Source organism: Halichoeres trimaculatus, unplaced genomic scaffold (genome assembly GCF_033239565.1).
Source record: "Halichoeres trimaculatus isolate MK-OKI-2021-1 unplaced genomic scaffold, fHalTri1.1 fHalTri1_scaffold_15, whole genome shotgun sequence".
In the NCBI taxonomy this organism is placed as follows: domain Eukaryota; kingdom Metazoa; phylum Chordata; class Actinopteri; order Labriformes; family Labridae; genus Halichoeres; species Halichoeres trimaculatus.
The window spans coordinates 5951824-5974916 of record NW_027437193.1 but is presented as its reverse complement, the minus strand read 5'-3'; the positions used below and the strand labels follow the sequence as shown (position 1 = coordinate 5974916).

At 38.6% G+C, this 23093-nt stretch overlaps 3 protein-coding genes across 6 annotated transcripts in view; 1 reads left to right on the top strand and 2 right to left on the bottom strand.

Annotated features, from left to right (window-relative positions):
- Positions 1-18855, bottom strand: part of LOC141804880 (vasoactive intestinal polypeptide receptor 2-like) — a 42505-nt gene extending 23650 nt beyond the window's left edge. The window contains exons 1-2 of the mRNA XM_074689535.1: positions 18565-18855; positions 989-1094 (exon numbers count right to left, since the gene is read on the bottom strand). Of these exons, the coding sequence (XP_074545636.1) occupies positions 989-1094; positions 18565-18615 (157 nt within the window). The 5' untranslated portion in view covers positions 18616-18855. The remainder of the gene's footprint in view (positions 1-988; positions 1095-18564) is intronic.
- LOC141803941 (apolipoprotein D-like) overlaps positions 1-23093 on the bottom strand; it is a 337954-nt gene that overhangs the window by 297008 nt on the left and 17853 nt on the right. The gene's annotated exons all lie outside the window — the stretch shown is intronic.
- The window catches only part of esyt2a (extended synaptotagmin-like protein 2a), a 53713-nt gene continuing 53188 nt past the window's right edge, over positions 22569-23093 (top strand). For all 4 annotated transcript variants that reach the window (XM_074688060.1, XM_074688059.1, XM_074688058.1 and 1 more), the window contains exon 1: positions 22569-22726. The gene's annotated coding sequence lies outside the window, so the exon portion shown is untranslated. The remainder of the gene's footprint in view (positions 22727-23093) is intronic.

The window sequence follows — 23093 nt, the reverse complement described above, 5'->3', positions numbered from 1 at the left end:
CATTCAATACTACAATAATAGTATTTTCCTCACTGTATGTAATGTTTAATTTAACTGCTGTTTCTTTAAGGCCCCCTTGCCTCTGATTGGCCAGTCCTCTAAAGGCCTGTCGAGGGCCGTGCTATGGGGACTTTGGTTTTTGAGGCCCAGACCCTCCAATGTGTCATAAAACAGTTTGGGGGTCCTCATTAATTCAGCAAGTCTCATGAAAATCTCATGTAGAGACATACAGATTTGTAGCAGTTTCAAAATCTGCACACATTCAGTATGAACATCCAGCAATGTCAATTTCTATGTTTAAAACACAGGACAAAAAAACCTTAATTACAACCAAAAGTAAAATAATCATGCATAAAGGACAGAAAGGTGTCATTCTTCCTGATCACATGCAGGGGGCACTGTTTTAATCCAGTTTAGAATAAATATGCCATGTGTAGAATACCACACAGCAGAATCCCCAAGTTGAACAGCAGATTAGAGGTTTTAGTGTATGTTTAATTTTAGTTTCATCTATATTTGGTCAGGCAGAGGAATAATCTTATATTTCAACACGAGATATAATCAGATTAGTCAACTCCAGAGGTCAGATCAGGTGAGTCTCACATCCAGATTTAGTCCAAACACGTCCCCCCGCTGTTTCACTCAGGTTTTTGAGCCCTGCTTGTATTTATTCACGGTGACCTGACCTGGAATCTGCTGGGTTTTCATTTTGTGCTGAAACAACATGTTAAACTGCTGGACTGAATACAAACTCTGAGATTAAACTCTGATGTAAATTCTGCTCACCACCTCACATGGCTGAGGTATGAATGTAAAGCATTAAACATGCATGACCTTCATACATAAATACATTATAAACCCGTCTTCAGACTCTGTGTGTTCTCCACATTAAAGGTAGTGAGGTGTAGCTCGGCCTCACAGAGCTTTAAACGTCTTTCATCAGCTGACAGGAGTTTATTTTCTAATGCAGCTCTAATGAAAGTCTGACCTTTTTGGCTCCCAGCAGCCTCCTCCTCCTTCAGCTTCCTCTCACACTCGGCTCGGTCTCTTTGCACCTCCAACATGAAGTTACAGTTTGGGTTTCGTCCGTCCACCTGCAGAGGAAAAGAATTCAGTGCATCTGACTGATATGTACAAAAAAGGAACCCTTTCATATCATCTTCTGTATCAGAGTGAATTACAGTGCTGCTCGAAAGTTTGTGAACCCCACAGCGATGGTCAGATTTTTTGTAAAAAAAACTAAAATAACCTTATTAAATGTTAAGTTATACCCAAATCCACAATACTGACATTCCAAATAATGGACTGAAACAAAAGAAATAGTTATATTGTCATTCTTTATTTAACAAAAGTGGTTGATTTAAGAAAAACTCAGATATCATGTGTGCAAAAGTATGTGAACCCCTTCAGTTAATAGGATATTGCGCCTCCTTTTGCAGAGATTACCTCAACCAAACGGTTTCTGTAGTGACTAATCAGCCTCTCACATCTACTTTGGGGGATTTTTGCCCATTCTTCCTTGCAGAACGCAGTCAGTTGAGAGAGGTTTGATGGGCGTCTGGCATGAACTGCTCGCTTCAGGTCCCGCCACAGCATTTCAATGGGATTTAGGTCAGGACTTTGACTGGGCCAGTCCAGAACACGAATCTTCTTCTTTTTCAGCCATTCCTTGGTTGTATTGCTGGAATGCTTTGGATCATTATCATGTTGCATGATCCACCTTCTGCCAAGCTTTAACTTCAAAACAGATGGCGTCAGGTTATGTTCTAGGATTTGACAATATTCCTCAGAATTCATGATTCCCTGGACTATGTGGAGTTGTCCAGGTCCTGAGGATGAAAAGCAAGCCCAGATCTTGACATTCCCACCTCCATGCTTCACTGTTGGGAGAAGGTTCTTTTGGTGGTATGCAGTGTTGACTTTTCGCCAGACATGGCGGTTTTGGTTGTGACCAAACAGTTCAATTTTGGACTCATCTGTCCACAGAATGGACTTCCAGAAAGCTTCAGGTTTCTCTAGGTGCTCTCTGGCAAAGTTGAGACGGGCAGCTTTGTTCTTTTTTGTGAGCAGAGGCTTCTTCCTAGCAACCCTTCCATGAAAGCCATGTTGATTGAGTTTTCTTCTTATTGTGGAAGCATGCACATGTGTCCCAGATGCAGCAAGAGAGGTTTGCAAATCCCGAGATGTTATGTTTGGGTTGGCTTTTACCTGAATCTTCATTTTTCTTATGGCTCTTTCTGATATTTTAGACGGTCGTCCACTTCTAGGCAGGGTTGTAGTCTTTTTCAGGGCTCTCCATTTGTAGATGATCTGCCTCACGGTGGAACGATGAAGCTCAAGTTTGTTTGAGATGACTTTATAGCTTTCCCCAGACAAATGTGCTGTCACTACCCTCTTCTTGAGGTCCTCTGAGATCTCTCTTCCTCTCGGCATGATTGACCTGTATGGGTTCACCTGGTAAGACTGAAGTGACCTGGTTTTATCTCTGTTTCAATCAGTGATGCGCAATTTCTTCCCTAAACATCTCTCACTTCATTGGTCCATTTCAGCGGTTAATTTAGCCACCAATTTGTCCCACCTGCTGCTTGTTCTAAGCAATGCAGCTCAGGGTTCACTAACTTTTGCACCTACATCAGTTGATGAAAAACTCTTTTTAATTTAGTCTCGACAACACAACTGTTAAAAAAACAAAAAAAAACTACTGAATTGATTAAGCTATACCTGTTATTTCATATAAAAAATAACAGTTCTGATTAAATTAGGAAATCAGGTTGAAATAATAGAAAATTCCAAAATGTTGAGGGGGTTCACAAACTTTTGAGCAGCACTGTACCTTTTAAGGGGATAAAAATTTACAAGCGTTACCTTTTTTAACTGGTATGTCTCAAATGTTACCGTTTTTATTTCTTTCATATTGGGTGGCTTTTATTTTGAAGGCAGCATCACCATACACAAGACGCTCTGATAGGTAGATGGGAACGGCAAGGGAGAATGTTTTTTTATGTTGTGAGTTGATTTGTCTGACTCATAATGAGTCTTGGCTCTCCTTCCTGAAACTACAAAACACTGGCAGCTGTCAATCATCGTCAAACGTGACGTAAAACCCTGTTTTAATCTCTAATAACAGCTAACAATGAAACTTGTCGGAACAAAGAGGACTTGAACACAGCACAGTCCAAAAATATCTCAATATCACACCAACATTTGGATGTAGGAAAGTTTTCTTCAGGGTGTATTAATTTTGTTAAGTTTGACCACAGCCCATCTAGAATGACTGGGGAGATGGATTTTTTTTAACTTTTACTGCAGACAGCCACCAGGGGGAGCAGTTTTTGTGGGGACCTCACTTTGAACCGAGTGACATGATGTCCATTTTTTTTTTTTAACAGTGTATGGCAAGGGTAGGCAACCTGGAGCACGGATGCCATAGCTAGCATGTGAGCCTATTTATGTTGGCACCCATAGAAATATGACAATGAGGCAGAAGACAGAATAAAATAAAATAAAATAAAATAAAATAAAATAAAATAAATTTAAATTAAATTAAAATAGAATAAAAATAAAGAATAAATATATATATATAAAAAAGAATAAATATATAAAAAATAAAACTTGTGGTTTTTTCTTTTTCTCAATTCACAAGAAATTGGGCACACTAAAAATGTTCTTACATACAAATAACATTAGATAATTAAATTAAATTAAATTAAATCACGACGGTACAAGTGCACAAATGTTTTTTGCAAGTGCGTCGCCATAAATCTGTTGGGAGGTCAGTCTGCTACCTAGCAATTGCATCTATTTAGGGGTGTTATCAAACAAACAAAGCAAACAAACCAAGTTCCAGTCATTCTTTTAAGCATGGTTGGACGAGAGATTATGTATTTATCATCACATATGGCCAAAATGAAGTGATATTTGGTCTGTAGGATATCTAGGCAGTGTTAGCAAAGTTTGAGAAACAAAACAAACCATTCAAACTTTCTGTACTGTTAAAATCCAGGCAATGGAAGGAAGTAATACCATTTCTCACTGCACAGATAAGCATGGAAAACCATTCAATGAGACTTTCCCATGGACTGTCAATGATTTTATGAAAGAAGTAAATATTGGCACTCTGGGCATGAGTGTATTTTAAAGTGGCTAGAGTGATGGAAAAGTCTTGCTATTGGGCATTCAATTCTAAACTATCCAGATAATACACAGGTTAATGTATTTGAATTTTCATTTGAAATATTTGCAAGGTACCGGGAGTGGCCTTGCCACTGTCATTTATAAACACACCTTGTCAAATGATACCAATAACACTGTCAACAATGAGTGTTCAAGCTATCCAAGTGGACACAGCCTTTAAATATCCCTTGATGTGTGTTCAAAGACATTAAAATGGATACAAATAGAATATTTAATATGAAAATGTGCCTACTTAACCAAAAATGTATCTCCACGGATCCCCTAGGGACCACGGACCCCCTGTTGAAGACCTCTGGTCTATGGTACCAATTTGGGACAGTTGAAAACTTTTTCCATAAACCCAGATGATCTAAATTTTACAGTATTTAAGTCTCTGAAAATAAAATTAAGTTGTAAAAATTTAAGATAACTTATCTGATATCAGATATATTCATGATCACACCATAGACCATCCTGAGACTGTTTTCACTCTCCAAGCTGGAAAAAACTAGCAAATCTGACATCCACTCAAGACAAAAGTCATGAATCAACTAATTTCACAATTCTGAAAGGACTAGAAATGTTGCAAAGCCCCATTTGCAGGATTACACAAGTAGAAACATAGCTGCCCTTGTTTGTGTAGTGGATTACGTAATCTGGCATTACTGAGCCCAACAAATCAGCTGGCCAAATTAGCTGCAATCAACAGTTTTCTTTCCCCACAGAAAAAAGCATGCGTCTCACATTTTTCTAACTCAACCAACACATTTTAATGTTGTTGTTTTTTTAATCTCTTAAGTTTTCATTCATGTTTTGTTTGACTCTTTTGTTTTTAAAGGAAACTCACAGAGAGAAACGTTTCAGCCAGATACTCTGGAGGGAAGTCACGGTTATGATTGCCAGATAAATACACGGTCAAGATAAGCAGCTTATACCGACTCCCTGTGCTCACTGTGTGTGTGTCTGTGTGTGTGTGTATGTGTGTTAAAAATCAGCAGAAGCAGATGACCTAATGTTCTGTGAGCCACATAAATCCAGCAGATGAAACACTGAGATCCTGCCAAACAACAAAACAACGCCTGTGTTAAGGATCATAACGTTAGCCAGGATGTACGTGTGTGTGTGTGTGTGTGTGTGTGTGTGTGTGTGTGTGTGAGAGAGAGAGTTTAGCATACATTAAAGCAGTAGCAGCAGTTGTGACGATCAGACGACCTGACGCAGTGTGTTCAGTGTGTGGAAAATGAGTTTGTGATCTGATTTCAGTGCTAATGAAAACTGATGCTGACACTGCAGTCTGGTTACGTCACCGTGACATGAAAATATTCTGACGTCAGCGGCACAGAGACCTGAAACAACATGCAAACTGAAAGGTTGGTTTAGGTGTCGTCTCTCAGATTAAATTTTTTACTGATTTTAACTGTATAACTATTGGTCGAGGTCGTCCACAAATGTCCACAAAGACTGATGTACAGCAATGTCCGTCTTTATGCAGATGACACAGTGTTGTTTTATATTCAATATACCAACTAATCCTAAATTGAAAAACAAAGATATTCATGCCTTTTCAGTCTTGATGATGTTGGGAGGATGGGAAGTACAGTTTGCGTGAAAGTCTGGTGACACAGAGGACCATGAGTCAGGTTTGAGCCTGCAGCGTCACGTGACCCATCACCGCAGAGCAAACATTTAACAACCATCACGTTTGACCGCCTTCAAATCATGTTTATGTTTCAGAGCTCTAAGTGATGATTTCAGAGGAATCCAGTCATTTGGATCAGCTGGATTAACCAATCCTAGTTTATCACTCAAATGTGTAAAGCAGAAGGGATTCCCAATTTCCTTGTGCTGAAATTTCGTTCTGTTCTGTTCATATATGGTCTCTTATTTTGAAATTGAGCGGTTGGTAAAAGTTGTTCATGCACCTGACCTGTTCAGGTTCAGTTTTTATCTTTATTAAGCTTGATGCATGCTGGGAAAAGGCTTTATTAAAAACAAATTAGGTGCGTTTTTTAAGCAGAGGCTTCTGGGACAAATCTGAGACGTGTTGTGGCGTTCCCTGTGGAAACTTTAGCACTGACAACAACGGGAACAGATCGGCCCCAAAGTACACAGCATTGACGCAACATGACACGTGCTTTCTGAGTAAACTGGAGGTAACTGTTATCACGTCTGAGACTGAGATGGAAGTTAATGTTTTTGCCACAGTGTCAACAGGCAGAGAAGAAACCAGGCAACCTGTAACTCAGAAATTTCCCAGTTGAAATCTCAGAGTTTTGACTTGAAAGCGTTCCAGGCAAATTACGACTTGGGTTTGAGCGCAAGGAGTTCTGGTATGTAAACAAACCAACATGGCCGACATTATGAGCATGATTCTTAATCATTTCAATCACCAAAGGAGCCTGCAACTTGCTCATTTGAGTGAAGCCCAGGAAGGGAAACGACGGATAAGGGAACAAGCTTATAATTTATATATTATGGTATTTGATGTTATATTGAAACAAATTTTGTATTCGATTAATGCACTGAAAACTAGCTAACACCAAAGCAGCTGCCAATAATGCGTTAACACTAGCAGATGAACAACGTTAGAGCAATTAGGGATGGGTACCTTTCACATTTGAAACAATTACATACAGATTCCCGGTACCCGGTAATTGGTATCAGTACTCAACGGGACCAATTTTTGGTACTTTTGTGTGGTGATGAGGTAAAAAATGTCAATTTGTTAAATAATGAAATCTAAATTCTTTTCAATTTAACATATTTATTCTTCAATATTTAACCTTGCAATGCTGTGTTCATGTCCAGCATGGAAAATCACCAACTCTTCCACTCCCTCACAGTCACAAGGATGCATTTAGGTACCTAAACATGGTTTCCACCAAGCAGTCCAGTTCAGATCAGTGCTGTTTGGAACGGGTTGGCACAGTTAAGCATGATCTTGTTTGCATTTCCACAGCCGACCGTGCCCCCTCGTGGTAGGCGGCGTATAAGCTGGATGCCGCATGTTGGTTGACGCCATAGCAGCACAACACAGTGTACCCCACTGATAAATCCAACAAAGAGGGGTGTCGCGGAGTAAGTGACGATTCCTTTGAACAATCAACGGTCTGCAGTGTTGTAGCTCCACCTTCTGAGAGCGGATTGGTTCAGTCTGGCACCCATACAAAAGGGTCCCAAAAAGTGAGACAGCTCGTCGGTTATTTGGAGATCTGTCCCGGGATAAGTCAGTGGGAACGCCGATGAACCAAACCAGACTGCTTGGTGGAAACTCAGCTTTTGATTTTACGTTAATCGATACCTGGTACTTTTGACAGAATTCGGTCAGTACATATAAAAATTCCTAATTCGGTACCTTGCTATGATAAACTATAAAAAAAGTGATGTGATGTCACAAGTCGTAACTCAGGGTACTCTGATCTGGTGCGAGATCATGGGTGGGAAGTTAAGAGTTTGACTGCCGTTCCAGTGAAGTTTCTCAAGTTTGAGGTTGGAAAAGCACTAGTTACAAGTTGCCTGAAACGTGGCATAAGTGTCTTGAATGTTGCTTTTGCCGTTGAGGTTGTGACCAATCAGAGACAAGTATTCGAAGCATCTTCAGTGCGTCACACCCTGCCACAGCCACGACTATTAATCTCCTCTGCCTGTTGACACTGTGGCAAAAACGAGGGTATTTCAGACAGTTGAGTAATTATCACTTTTTGATATCCGCTTGTTAGATTTTATAAGCCGAAATATTTCATTGGAATACCTGTGATGTTGCAGAGGCTGATCAAAACAAACTGGTTCAGTGATGATTCACATAAAAAATATATAAATCTATATGCTTTCTCAGGAAATGAGTCTTAAAGCTCTGGATTTGAGCCCTTGGTTACCCACCTGTGGTTCATACGTGGTATCAAACATCATCAAATAGATAACTACGTTCCTATAACAAACCCAGAAGCAAAACTCTATTTGAAAGGCTGCACAGTCCTTATCAGGTCTGACAAAGCCTGACAGGAGATGGAGTCTGTACGGTACATCAGATTATGCTGATAATGGAAAATGTGGCGTTCTGGTTTTCTTTTATCACAGTAATCGCACCGCAGGGGGGGACTGCAAAGCTCCACAATCTCCTTATGAATACACTGAGTTTATCTGCTATCTCAGGATTCATCTGAACGGCTCAGAGCGGGTCTGTGTGAAGTTCAGCGCCTTGCTTGAAGGTGCTCTGCAGGGACAGGAGCTGCTCAGTCATTTGTTCAGCTGGTTCAACCAAGCCTTAGCCGGGCAGGAGAAACAGATTTTATTTATACTGTATATCTATACAAAGACACATGAAAATAGGCATCAGAAGAAGACTTGATCAGATGAATCCTCCCAAAATTAACCAGATTATGAGAACAATGAGACGCAGACACCAAACAGAGCTGCTAATATTTTTAGAAGCCCATTATGTTCAGTTCTGTTGTGTGCTGGCTGCGTTTAATGGAGGCGAGTGCTTCATCCCTCATCGTGTTAATGTTCATGCTCACGGCACAAAAGCAGCTAAATCACAGCGCTATGCTTCATCATGGCGGGTCACGCCTCGCTGCTTTCTGTGGCCTAATTACTGACACACAAACAGATTCAGAAATGAAGTTTTCCTCCCTCTGAAGAAGATAACAAAACCCTCTCACTGGAATTAAAAGAAGGGTGTAGGTAGTTTGATGTCTTTAAGATGCTCTGTGATGAAAAAGTCTCTCAATCTTAGATAATCTGATAGGAAATCAAGAAGACTTTGACCCACACAACTGTCTCTGTCACTTTAAGGAACCTCAGAGACTTTCCCCTTGAAGCTAATCGTCATGTTTTCAACTCTCTTCCTGTTGATAAATTATTGTGAGAAAAAATTGCCATATTTTATCTGCTGTTGGCACAATACTTGATAAACCTCCAAATAACAACAAAGGGGAAGTAATGGGAACAAACTAATAGAGGCTGAAAATGAGTTTTTGTTCACCACAGCTTTGACTTTCATAGTTAATTAAGATTTGTGAGGATTAAAAAGTAAAAACACCACAAAAGCCCTCAAAACCCTCTTTCAAAACATTCTCTTCTTATTCCTTATTTTTAAAGCAGATAAGTTGTAACTTGGGCTGTGTGACAATTAATTAGTTAAACTGCGATTAATCTCTAAAATTCATTAGTTAATCACAATTAATCGCATTGTTCGAAATTCCGTTATTTTGCATTTAAAGCCATTTCTAATTCCCTTTTAACATTGTATAAAGCAATTCTTTTCATTATCTCGATTGGCAATCAAATGAATGTAATGGCAACACAACGGGCCACGCAGCTTCTGGTACAGGCCCTTGTGATATCACGCATCGACTGCTGCAATTCCCTCCTAGCAGGCCTCCCTGTGTCCATTTAAACCTCTGCAGATTACCCAGAATGCAGCAGCACTTCTGGTCTTTAACCAGCCCAAAACAGCACACATCACCCAGCTGTTAATCTCTCTCAATGGCTTCCAGTAGCAGCTCGAATCAAATTCAAAGCTCTTCTTCTGGTTTACAAAACATTGACAAGAACAGCTCCTGCCTACTTGGGGTCCCTCATCCAGGTCTACACTCCTTCTGGCCCACCACGCTCTGCTTTTGAAAGACGCCTGGTGCTCCCTGCCCAGCGCGGCTCCAAATCTCTAGCCAGACTCTTCTCCTCTGTTGTGCCCAAATGGTGGAATGAATTACCTAACTCTATACGATCCACAGAGTCCCTTTCTACTTGAAGAGATGTCTGAGGACTTATCTGTTCAGGGAACACTTAGGCCCTTACCCTTAGACCCTTCTCCTCTTTGTCCTCAGGGGTAGAATCAGGAATCATCAATCAAGCTTTGTTTTAGAGAAGTCTGTGTGCTGCCAGGAGAAATGCAGCCGCTGTCGCACAGTAAGTGACGATTCTTTTGACCAATCAACAGTCTGCAGTGTTGTAGCTCTACCTTCTGAGTGCTGATCGGTTCAGTCTGTCACCCATACGAAAGGGTCCCAAAAAGTGGGACCGACATACCGAGATGAACCGAACCGGTCTGCTTGGTGGAAATGCGGCTAAAGACTCAGCTCTTATGAAGAAAAACAAAAAAAAATCCTGCAGCTGAATAACTTTTAGCACTGTTGTCATACTAACTAGGTTTTCCTTCTGTCTTAATTCTTGCTTGTGTTGTACATCGCTTTGAACAAAAGTGTCTGCTAAATGAAACTGTAAACTGTAAAATGTAATGAAATGCACTTTATGATCTTGAATTTAAGATTTCCTTTTCAAATAAATGCTGCTATCACACATCCCATGTAGGGAGGGATCAATGTAAAGTCTTCACTCTATGAATTAAAGTAACAATTTGATGTATTTAAGAGAAAACACTGTTAAACATCCAGAAACATGCATGAACAGAATGTCCAGTTAATGTCAACATTGTCCTCAGAGTTAATCTTGATTACACACAAGCATCATGCACTGAGCCCTGGGCCTATAGCACAAAGCGCAATTAACTCACTATGGGTAACTCACATCTATCCATGATTGACTAATCACAACAGCAGCAATCAGGGTAATCGATAGCACGATGCAAGTTATCAACACGGTGACACAACCTTAGGTTTGTCTCATCAAGAGCCGTGAACGCACACGTATGAAAGGAGGGCTTCAAGGGAGCTGACCAATTGCAATCGTAAGTGCAACAAACACAGAAAAGTAGAGTGACAGAGCGCCCTATTTCCCCTGTGAGGGACAATGTCTGATTATGGTTAAATATGAAAAGGAAAGAGCCTGAGGAGCGGAAAAGGGAACACCTTGGCGGCTGACAATCGCAGGCAAAATGCGAGGCAACACATAACAGACTGATAAATAGCTCAATCTGACACTAATCACACTTATGAATCTAATTGAACAATATATTGTGCAGATGAATTGCGTGTAGTCCAATTATCATCTCATTCCCCAGATGTAATCCCCCTGGAGTAAAAAGGGCATGGGGCAAATAATCTATTATAAAATGTATTTAAAAAATATTTTTGTAAAAATTAAGAGCAAAAACATTGTTGCTTCTGGTAAGTTGGTCTCTTTTATGTCATAACATCATGCAACAATTGAGCTTAAAGTTTTCCTCACAATGGACTCATGTCAAAATACAGAGGTGATGTCTGACCCAAATTAACAATTCACAAATCAGCCGGACTAAAATATAAAAGAAAGAAATTCCTCAACACAATGTATAAAGTGTTGGAATAATATCATGGAATATTGTGCTGTTTCACATCAGCATTACATCCTTTTTATTTTTCAAGCACTTTGCATTTGTCTCAGTGCTTGCCGAACATACAAGTTGTGTGCCTCTGTCCTCTGGGTTTGGAAACAAAAGGCAGTTCATTGTATGGGACAAGCTGATTGGTCAGTGGGAGGGGCATTTTATAGAATCAGATTCAACCTCCAACTTACTCTGCTCCGGAGCAGGTTAGCCATTCAGAGTAAGTCACCGATAAGAAACAAACCAGCTTTGTGCTATTGATAAACCAGGGTTAACCCTGAAGTTACTTAGCTAAGACATTGATCCTGCTTCAGAAGTTCCAGTTTCTTTTCTTTTCTCCGTTTCTTATTTTATATTCCATCACCGTTCTGACACTACTTGTTAGCTGCACCTGTACGCTTAGCTAGAAGATGGTCGCTCAAACTAGAAGCTGATAGAAAAACTTGGTGATACATTCCAGGAAACACAGAGAGCATATTAATTTAGACTTGTTACGTGAGCTGTGTTGGAGTTTTCGAGTAAAAATGAACTGTTCAAAAGCACAATGGTGTTATTTCCTGTCATAGCAGCAGCAGAGAGGTTTAGCGATAGCTTTACAGTCGTGTGCCTAGGCACACAGTCATTTCAAGTTGATGCAAAAGTTTTGTTTTCTCTTCTAAATTAAAGATAAGGGTCTGTAGAACAATTTTGGTCTGAGGGTCAAATAACCAGGTGTATAGAAAATTGTTTTTCAGCTTATTTTCCAAAATGGCCACAATCGAAATTATTATTATCATTATTTTTATTATTTATTTATTATTTTTTAAAAGGCCTTTATTTGCTTTGTAATATTTCTATTGCTAAGGAAAATCAACTTTTGTTCAAATAATTCAAATACTGAGGTTTTGAATATAATAGTTTGGTAAAAATTAAAGATGGCGGCTAATTTTTCACAGCTTTTTCAACCTGAATATATTAGTCACTACAGTTTGGCTGCTACACAGAGGAAGAAATTGTTTCATATTTATTCCCAACTTCGAACTATTTTATGAGTACTGTGAGTAAGGAAGGTTAGGTTTGTTATTTGTTGTATTTCGTATGAAAAATTTTGGTATAATGTGTGTCAAAGAGATTCTATAATCTTACAAAAACATTGTGCCCTTTAGTTATTTATTTTCTTATTTTACATTTCATGAATTATCCTCTCTCTTCTACTGCTTTGATGTGATTAAATTCATTCATCTGTGTGCCTCATTCGCAAACTCCATTTAGCCCCTGCAGGAGGAGAAGAAAACGTGTTTATGACTGAAGCCAGAAGAAACCAGCCGCTGATCTAAAGTTGAAGCGTGCCTCAAAGACGAAAGGACCTGGATGGGCAGAACTCTGAGAAGACTGAAATCATTGTTCTTGGACGTAAAGGGACTTTCTATGACAAGTGGAAACAGTGGGCTATTTTTAAAAGAATTACCCGTAAATTTCTGACCTGACTGACCAGATTTTATCAACTGTAATGAACTTGGGTGATCTCCAGTTAGAGCGCTGGCAGCGTTAAAGATTTCATCATGAGCCTTCCTCTCCTTTCTCATCTCTGGTGACCAAGAGTCAGATTGAATCCCGCTGTGCACTGATTTAGATCTGACTGCTCTTTAGCCCATGAACCTGTTAAGCCTCTGTGGGCGAAAGTCTACTCACACCTGAGTCCCTGCTATCTTTTGATGAACCCAGGCCGGAAAGGACGTCCACCGTCAGGAAGATACATGTACGGACAGAGGCAACTTTTTTACAAACAACAATAAGTTAGATTATGAATCTACAAGATGAGACGTCATCAAAAATAAAACCTGACCCCTTGCCTGATTTCCCCTTCAGAGCTCCTTTTACATTGTGGATTTACTCTAATAAGCAGTACAATCTCACATTAACAAGTGGCAGGATGTAACTGACAACATTTTTGTTGTCAGTAATTTTTCCACAATGGCCACAATCGAGGTGATGATTTTTTTTTTCTTGTTGTTGTTGTTGTCAGTAGGACAGTACTATCTCTCATGAACAAGTAGGAGGACGTCATTAAGAATAAAACACCTGATATCTCCACCCTCCCCTTCAGAGCTTCCTTTACATAGTGGATTTACTCTAATGAGCAGTACATTCTCACATAAACAAGTAGCAGGATGATACTGACAACATTTTTGTTGTCAGTGATTTTTTCACAATGGCCACAAACAAACGGTACAATCTCTCATTAACAAGCAGGAGGACTTTACTGACAACATTTTTGTTGTCAGTACTTTTTCACAATGGCCACAATCGAAATCATGATTTTTGTTAATTTATTGTTGTCAGTAGGACAGTACAGTCTCACAATAACGAGTAGCGAAACATTACCGACAACAAAAATGTTGTCAGTAATTTTCCACAATGGCCATAATCGAAATGATGACTTTTTGTTTTGTTGTTGTTGTTGTCAGCAGAACAGTACAATCTCCCATGAACAAGTAGCAGGATGTTACTGACAGCATTTTTTTTTTTTTTGTTGACAACATTTTTGTTGTCAGTAATTTTCCACAATGGCCACAATCGAAATAATGATTTTTTGTTTTGTTGTTGTTGTCAGTAGGACAGTACAATCTCTCATGAACAAGTAGCAGGATGTTACTGACAACATTTTTTTTTTTCGTTGACAACATTTTTGCTGCCAGTAATTTTCCACAATGGCTACAAACGAAATGATGACTTGATTTTTTTGGTGTTGTCACATTAACAAGTGGCAGGATGTTACTGACAACATTTTTTTTTTTCGTTGACAACATTTTTGTTGTCAGTAATTGCACACAATGGCCACAAACGAAATGATGATTTTATACTTTTATTGTTGTCAGTAGGACAGAACAATCACACATTACCAAGTAGCAGGATGTTACTGACAACATTTTTATTTACGTGATATATTAAGAATTTTAAATGTGATACCTGTGACCATCTTCAAACTTAACAAGGAGATAAACACGACATCAGCCTTTTAGATACGTTCACATCGACATAAGGTCGATCCCTCGCCCTGACCCATCATGACAAGCCAACGTATGAATTTAGAGTTAAAATGAAATGTTCTCATTTCATGCTTTTCTTAAACTGTGTCCTTCCACCTCTGCATCTGACTTAAATCAAGCATGGATCTGGACTCGGCTGTCTCCTGCTGCCATTTTTTTTGGCTTGTTACGTTGGCATACAATTCAGAAAATGAGGCGGAGTGTTACAAGATCATTTGGATTCACACTCAAACCAACTGAAACCTTGTTTCATAGAACATTCAGACCAGAACATGGTGAGAATGTTTTATTTAGACAACAGAGAACTGTGTTAAATGATTAAAGGGTCGTTACGTCATCTTTGAAACCCGTCTTTAGTATGAAGCTTGTACCCTTCATGGTAAAGTTGTGCCAGGCCCTGCTCACCCAGTCGAGGTTCCTAAACGCTGACTTTCTGTTGTCCCTTACTTTAAAACCCCTGTGCTGTTGTACTCTGATTTAGTCCATCCATCTAGATTAGATTAGAATAAATTAGATTAAAGAATTCAACTAATCCTGTTGGGAAACTCATTTGACACAAAGTCTGTTCACGCACTCAACAAACAAAAAGAACAATACGTTCACAATTCTCAACTCAACTCAGGTCAACTTTATTTTTAGACTACTTTAAAAGCAACCACAGCTGAAAAAAAGTGCTGTACAAAAAAGACGAAAGCATAAAAGTAACTTAACAGCGGCTATTCAAGATTCAGGAGAGTCAAAAGACTCTGATAAAAAGAACATCCTGGCAAATATCAAATTCAAATGTCCTCAAGATGAGACGTCTGGACTGAGCCTTATTGAAAAAATACTTGAGTTATACCTCCAATTTAATTTACCGTCACAAACAACATCAGGATATTGTATGACTGGACTGTTTTGATCTAATGATCCTGAAATATCACTGAGGAGACCTCTTCTTTCTTCTGTCTTTCCAATGTTTCATTCAAAACTTTAAACCATGTGAAAAAAATATGTCTTTTTTTAAATGAGAAAGTAAGGTTGCTAATTTTGGTAAGTAGACCAGTTAGGACAGAATCATCTGCATATGATGACAGTGGTAAAAAACAAAAATACAAGTGGGGATGAAACTGAGCCCTGTGGACTCCTGTGTCAGTAAAACTGATCACAAGCCATTTACTATCAAGCCAAGAGATAGTTTAGTTGATCAATTTCAAACTATACCATTCATATGCTAAACCTGTGGTTGAACAGTGTTTAAGATCGCGCTGTTCTTTTATGGAAGTTGTTTTCCAGATTCACAGGCTTTGCTGTGAGTGGAGCTCTGCTGTTCTTTATGTGTCCACTTCTCTCTGTCTAAACACGGCATGTGGCTGAACCTCCCTCTTCAACAACCAGCTTGTTCTTATTGTGAACTTTTCAAACACACTGACTCAGTCAGTGGCTCAACATTTAAGAATATGATTAATCTCTTCCAGCTGTTAGACACACAGCCTTCCTCTTTACTTCATCTATAGACTTAAACTCAAATGATCAAGACAGATGATCATCAGTTAAACTCAAAACACAAAAAGTCAACAACATACTCAAAGACTTCAAAACTTAGGAAGCTGAGAATTGTTATCTGTTGCCAAACTGTGAGCACATGCTCATTGTGCGGTTCTTGGGGTTCTTAAGTGTTACTCAAGACCCTGTTTCCACCAAGCATTTTGTGGCGTTTCCTTTAACTAAAACCGGGACAGATCCTCAAATACCCGATCTATACCATCCCAATTTTCTCAAACCCCTCTGTTGGGTGGCAGACATACCCCTGCTTTGACCCCAGAAGGTGGAGATAGAAACACTGCAGACCATTGATTGGCCGAAGAATCATCACTTCCCGTGCAACAGTGGTGATAAATGACAACGCATAACCCTGCCATGTTTATAATCTCCTGTCAATTTCGTAAGGATACATTTTTTGTTTGGACAATGGCGTCACTCTTTGTTTACTGTGTTGCACTATTAAGTAGCTGACATCTGGCTAACACGCCGCCTACCGCCACCTACCACTTAGATGTGAAAACGCAAACAGGATCAGGCTTTACTGATCCAACCCATACCAAACTGTACTGATCCAAACCGAAACCACTTGGAAACTGGGCTTTAGAGGCTGTCCCCTTACACACAATTAATCACAACCGCTTGGTGTTTATGGCAGCCAATTTCAAGTGTTGGTGCACAAATGTTTCCTATTTCTCCAACAATTTAACGTGCTAATTCTGCTCTCTACGCCTTCATCTTAATGTTAATCACTGGTGGGCCCTCTCGAGGAATTAACAAAGCAAAGCACCAAATAACATCAGCACAATCAGCTCCATCTTTTATCTTTAGAAGCCGTATCTCCTCAATCTACTGTGTGATGAAATAAGCAAATATTCCTCTCCTGTGTCAAAATGTCACCAGAGAGTGTGCGTAACAAAGCAGCTAGAAGTCGAGAAACAGGACCATCAATCTCTGCCAGAGCGTAAACGTACAGGACAGAAACAGGACACCTAATGAGCAGTTTTTTCATATTTTCAGACACAGTGTTCATCATAATTTAACCTCCAAATTTAAGTAGTGTGAAGATTCTGACAGCCCGGCCTTCGTTCATTCAGAACAGGCTCAAGGGGAAGCAACTGTTTACCCTGTGAGGTAGATCAATGTGGAAGAGGATGGATGGTGTGTGATGGGCTGACTAAAACAACTCAGATAACAGCTATAGGATAGTTCGACAGAAACGACTTACAGTGAGACCGTGCTTTGACAAATAGTTCAAAATAATTGTACAAAACTGCTATAGATAAGTCTGGCCATTCTTCAAAATACGAAAGCACATATAACAGCCATTTTTTGCTTTAAAGCTCCTTTGACAATTTTACTGTTTTTGTTGATTTTGGCGCCCTCTGTTGGCAGAGCAGCGCCTCTTCTTTCCCAGCTGATTATGCCTATGTATGAAGTGTTTTATTGTCAACAAAGTCTCTTCAGGTAATATTTGAATTGCAAAATGTGTGATTTATTGGCCATAGAAGATGTTGAAACAGAAGTCCATATTTGCATTGTGATACCTACCCTCATCAATGTTTGAGCACTTAAAACATCACACAGAAAAAGCTTATCTTATTGCTCATGAAGATGCACGTTTCTCAGTTTCAATATGTTTCATAACTGGCAGAAAGCTTCTCATGGTAGCTTTAAAAAATGGGCTGTTACCTTATTTTTGACCATGAAAAAGGTGGTGTTGCCACTGTAGAATTTTATATTTGATTTCGGAGGATATAGCTACAGCTTTTTGACTTATGGGCATAAAAATATAAGAGAACTAGCTGAAATGGCTAAAGAGTGAATACTTGTTGGTTTCCCTTGTTTTAGTGACAGTAAAAGCAATGTGTTTTTGATCTGAACAAAAAAAAGAGGTGTAACTGTTTGATATATTTACGTGTCCTTTATGCACTACAACTGCCCATTAAAATTACAAACCCAATTGAAGACTTTTTTTTTTCCTCAAAAAAATTACCTTCAGCTTGTAGGTACCTTATTTCCAAATCTGTCTTATTTTACTATTTAAATCTATCAAATGTTACGAATTTGCTAATGAGCAGCCTGAAATGATTCCCTTAAGTGTCTTGTTTAAGCATTCACAACCCAAAGACATTAAAAGATGATATATGCATAAAGATACAAAAAGAAAAGATTTAAAATCCAACATATTATTGGTGAACAGTAGCAATAAAACCACTCGACCATAAAATAACTAACTAAATAAATAAATAAATAAATAAATAAATAAATAAATAAATAAAAATAATACAAAATAAAATATTAAAAAAATTATTCCAAAAAAATATTTAAACCACATTGGCCAAAGATTTTTTTTCTCACTCTTATTCTAAACAAAAGGGTAAAATATTTTTGTTTTGAAATCATGAATCTCGAACAATGGCTTGAAGAAATCCTTGGTCATTAAGCTTCTTTCGATAATTATCATGCTAGCAGGCAGTGCACTAATTCAATCGTTTCTTGTCGGTATTTTGCCACATTTGTTACTTTAATTCAGTTTAAATGTTCGTAAATATAATCAAGAGAAACGAAACTTACCGTGAGTGGACAGGTGGATAAACACAGCGTGACAAAAAGCAAACTTTTCATCTTAAATCACTCCTCTGATGTATCAAAACAGGAAGAAGTCCGGACTTTGTTTTATTTCCATTTTGGATCTTTTCCGTCCCGTTATCTCGACCTGCCTAATTTTTTAATTCCATAAAGTTTGGGGGAGAAAGGAGGTGGGGAAAAAGGTAAAGCCACAGCTGGTGATATCTTTTACCACGCTGGTCACTGACTGAGTGCTGACTGTGGAAAGACATCGGTCCCCTTCAGCTGTAGTCAACGGTCAAGTCCTCCATGTTGGGCTCGTTCACATCCGGTAAAGAATTTCACAATAAAACCAACTTCCGTTAACAGCGCGAGGATGATCGTTCGAACAAATTATGGGCAAAACTTGTCTGGGGAGAAACGTGATAAGAAAAGGTTATATTTTACTTTTACTACTGCCTATATGTGAGCCGTTGGTTCCCTGTCTTTGTGTTGGGATCCCAGTTTCAGAGGCATTCAAACATTTTTATTTAAACATAATTTTCTTTTTTTATGATGCGACACCTTCATGTTGTTTCCTGCTTTCTTTAAAAACCCAGGTCAACTCGGAGTCTTGTGACCAGTGTTGTGTGTGGTTCTACTTTAGATTGAGTCTGCTTTTTGTCTTAAAACCCTCCTGTTTTTATTTTTAATTGTAGTTAATTGTCTCCCAGAGTTCATCACCTGAATGTCAAGGTTCATCCACTTCTGTAATTGGCTGCCTGGAATCCTCTTCTGCCCAGACAATCAGAGCTAAACAGAGGCCTTGTGTAAAACGTTCGACCTACATTAGATAGAGACTCAACAGTGGGCTGAATGACACTGGGGTTTGCTTTGTGACTGGGACTAGGACCAATCAGGTACCTCCTAACAATCTTCAATTTGCAGCTTTACAGAGTCTGAGCTCTTAAAGTCACAGTCAATCTAAAAAAAAAAAACTTTATCATATGCAGTCTTGAAAACTTCAAGAAAATGTGAGGGGCCTTTTTTTCAGTTTGATGAATCAGTAGTTGGAAGAAAAAAAAAACTTATTACATGTACTCCCAATATTTTCTGAAATATAAAAGTAATTCAGAGCTCTAGAAATACTCATTTAAGATTTTTGAAATTTCTCAATTACCTCTAGTATAAAATTTCTCCGACATACTGTAGAAAAAAAATCCTAGAACATCACTTTTCCAGATATTGGGAGCACCTGAAATTCTAGAGCATCTGACAACAAGAGCCTGTAGAATTTAGAGCTCTAGAAATTAATATTGGAAAATTCTGGAAAGCTTCCCCAAATTGAAATCCCCTGAAATTCAGAGTCTGCAAATCCTAAACTTTGAGCTTTACAAATGTTGAGCTCAAAACACCAAGAGCACTTGAAATTTAGAGCTCTAGAAATTTAGAGCACTTAATTATGATGTTTTGTAAATTCAGAGCTCCTGGAAAATTTCATAGTTTTATTTCTCCATTAAAAAAAAAAAACTATAGAAAAGAACTTTAAATTTAAAGCTCATGGAATTCAGGACTCTTGAAATTTAGAGCACTCGTCAATAATTTTACATAATTTGCTGGGAAAAAAAAAAGGTTTTCAGTTGATAATATGTCATAATTTTCCAGTGTATGTCCTACTGGGTCCCAGGCTCCCTGCAGAGATTTTTTTTAGGTGTGTCCAATAATAGCTGTGCTTTTTCAAATTTTCCTTTGTAGACCTACAGACTCATTCATTGCACTCAAGTTATACTGTTAACAACTCTTGCACAGTTGTAGTGTTGTATAAGATGATTCACGTTGTATAGCATAAACTGTCTCATGCTGCGCACAGAAACACTCGCTCTATATATTATGAATGTACTCACACCCCGAGATGTGTACATACTTTCTGTCTGGTATGGTAAACTGAGGGAGGCAGAGGGAGGATGAAGTGCCACAGATTTACACAAAGCCTGAGACCATCAGTCGCCCAGCAGTGAGCTGGAGAGTCAACACTACATTTCAGTTTGCCGACAGAAAACTCAAAGCAGTCAATCCCTGTTCAGTATGCATCAAGTGCCTTATGGTGTAGATCTTATTTGAATAGAGAGATGGTGTGAACATATGATTTATTTTAAGATACCCATTTCAACCATATGGGATACAGAAAATGTTATTCAGTCTTCTTTTTCCTGTTTTAAAAATATATTTCCTTTGAGTTGACCCTTTCACCCAGCCCGACCATGACATCTAGTGGGAGAATATTGTCAATGCAGCTCTGAAAAACCAAGTCAACCAGACAGCCTGATAACCACTGATGGCCTCACAATGATCCAGATCTCTTCAGTGAACTTTAAAGATGTTTATAAAGTTGTCCCTGGGTTTAACACGCTAAATGATCTCTCTTTAAATACCTGACGACTTTAAATACATATGAGGTCAACAGCAGATTAGCTTGGTCACATTACAGACAACAAATGGGATTAAAGGGTCAGAGGTCAAGGGTTAGCAGAAATGGATTGGCCAAGTGGTGAGAAAAGATTACATGGAGCTGACTGAACAGGCATGTACTTAACATTCTCTCACCAGAATAGAAACATCTGTAATTTACTGGTATTAAAGCCGCTGTATTAAACCTAAAATAAATGTTAAAGTATTTTTGAAAGTTTCTGCGATTTGTTGTTGTTGTTGTTACTGTTCATAAATCATGATCACATTCTGGTTAAGATAGAATTGTAAAATCCTCATCAAATGTGGTCTGGCTTACCATCAAGAATTTGCTATAGTTAATGAACCAAATTAAGACTATAGGTTGGAGTCACAAGGTAACTCACATTGAGTTAGTTTACAATAAGATGTGATAGGCTGCAACATGACATAATGAAATACACAATGATAAGTTACGCTATCATACAATTTGACATGATATGATACGATACAATCTGCTACAATACAATTAAAAATCAATACAATACAATACATGACAGGAAACAACACAATACGGCATGATAAGATAGTACGCGATTCGACACTTTAGGATGTGACAAGCAAGATATGTTGCCATAAAAAAGGATAAAATACAATACAATAGGATATATTGCAATAAAAACAATAATGCAATACAATTTAATACCAAGAGTTGCATTAAGGCCCAATACAAGGCCCAAAACAGCTTAATACTATTGGCCTTAAACACAATATGGTATCATACAATGCCCCATAATTTCACAGGATACGATAAAATGTGTTACAACACAACATGACAGTACGTGACATGACATATTGCAACAAAACATAATAAGATATGTTGCAACAAGATATGACACCATAAGATATACAATGATACTTGGGATAAGACACAATATCTAAATACGATTCCCACCCAGACTGATACTCAGCATCATGAGATACCATATTTCACATATGACAATACACTTTAAATGGGAATTACGACCTACAACACAACAAGGAACAAATACAATTCTGTAAGCTGAAATTACATGACAATGCTGAAATACATCACAAGATCTGATGGAGGAAGAAGTACAAAACTTTCTGAAAAGGGAAGTCCAGGGGTAAACATTACAAAGAACAACCCAATAAAACTTAATATCGATACATTACAATAGACATAAAATTTGATATGACAGGATACATTACCCCAAACTTGCTCAAGATTCTTCTATAACTAAATAAAGGGATGGAATACAGGCTTACATTAAAGTGCCACTTTGAGGAGCCAACGTATGATGCTGTTGTTTGTCGAAGGAAACGCGTTTTTCATTGTAAAGTTAAAGATTTTTAAAAAAATGTTTAGAAATATTAGTGACATTTTGTTTTTAGATTGAAAAAAAAATGTTTCAAAGCCTTGAAGGTGGAATAAAAACACTCAATTCGTACTCAGCAAAGTTTTTTCCTCGACACAAGATGGCGCCCAGGTCCACCGTTGAGTTTGTGTTTTGAAGCTCCCTCCATGTCTGACCTCTTTCCCGCGATGACAGTTTCCTGCAGGCTAGTTCGGTTCAGACGGACTAGTCGTCCTCACAGCAGGATGTGCTGAAGGGGAGACGGGGTTATCAGAGTTTACCCAGCCGTCATGCAGAGGATCGGGCTGTTGGAGTGATATTTAATTCATTTTTCAGGGAAGAGCGAAGGTAGCTGGTGGAATAAGGTGAGTGTGCTGCGTACTTGAAGACAGAAGTTGTTGTTTTTCTCGCTTGTGTTTGGTTTACGCAGTGCTGGTGGTGAAGCTCAGATACGTGTCACTTTGAGGAGAGAACGTCACAACGGACTCCGTTGAAAAATCTAGTAATTTAGGAGTTGCTTCGCTTTATAGCGTACCCATACAGACAGTGACTGAAAATATTGTATATATGTCAATTAAGTCACAGATTCTCTTTTATTCGGCTTCCTTAAATCAAACAAAACAAATAACATTCATGTATAAAATCATCTTTTGCAACAGCTTCACACTCCGCGGTCGTGTGTTTCGATGGCAGAAGGCAGCTGCGAAAACGACTAAGACACTTTTTGAAGTT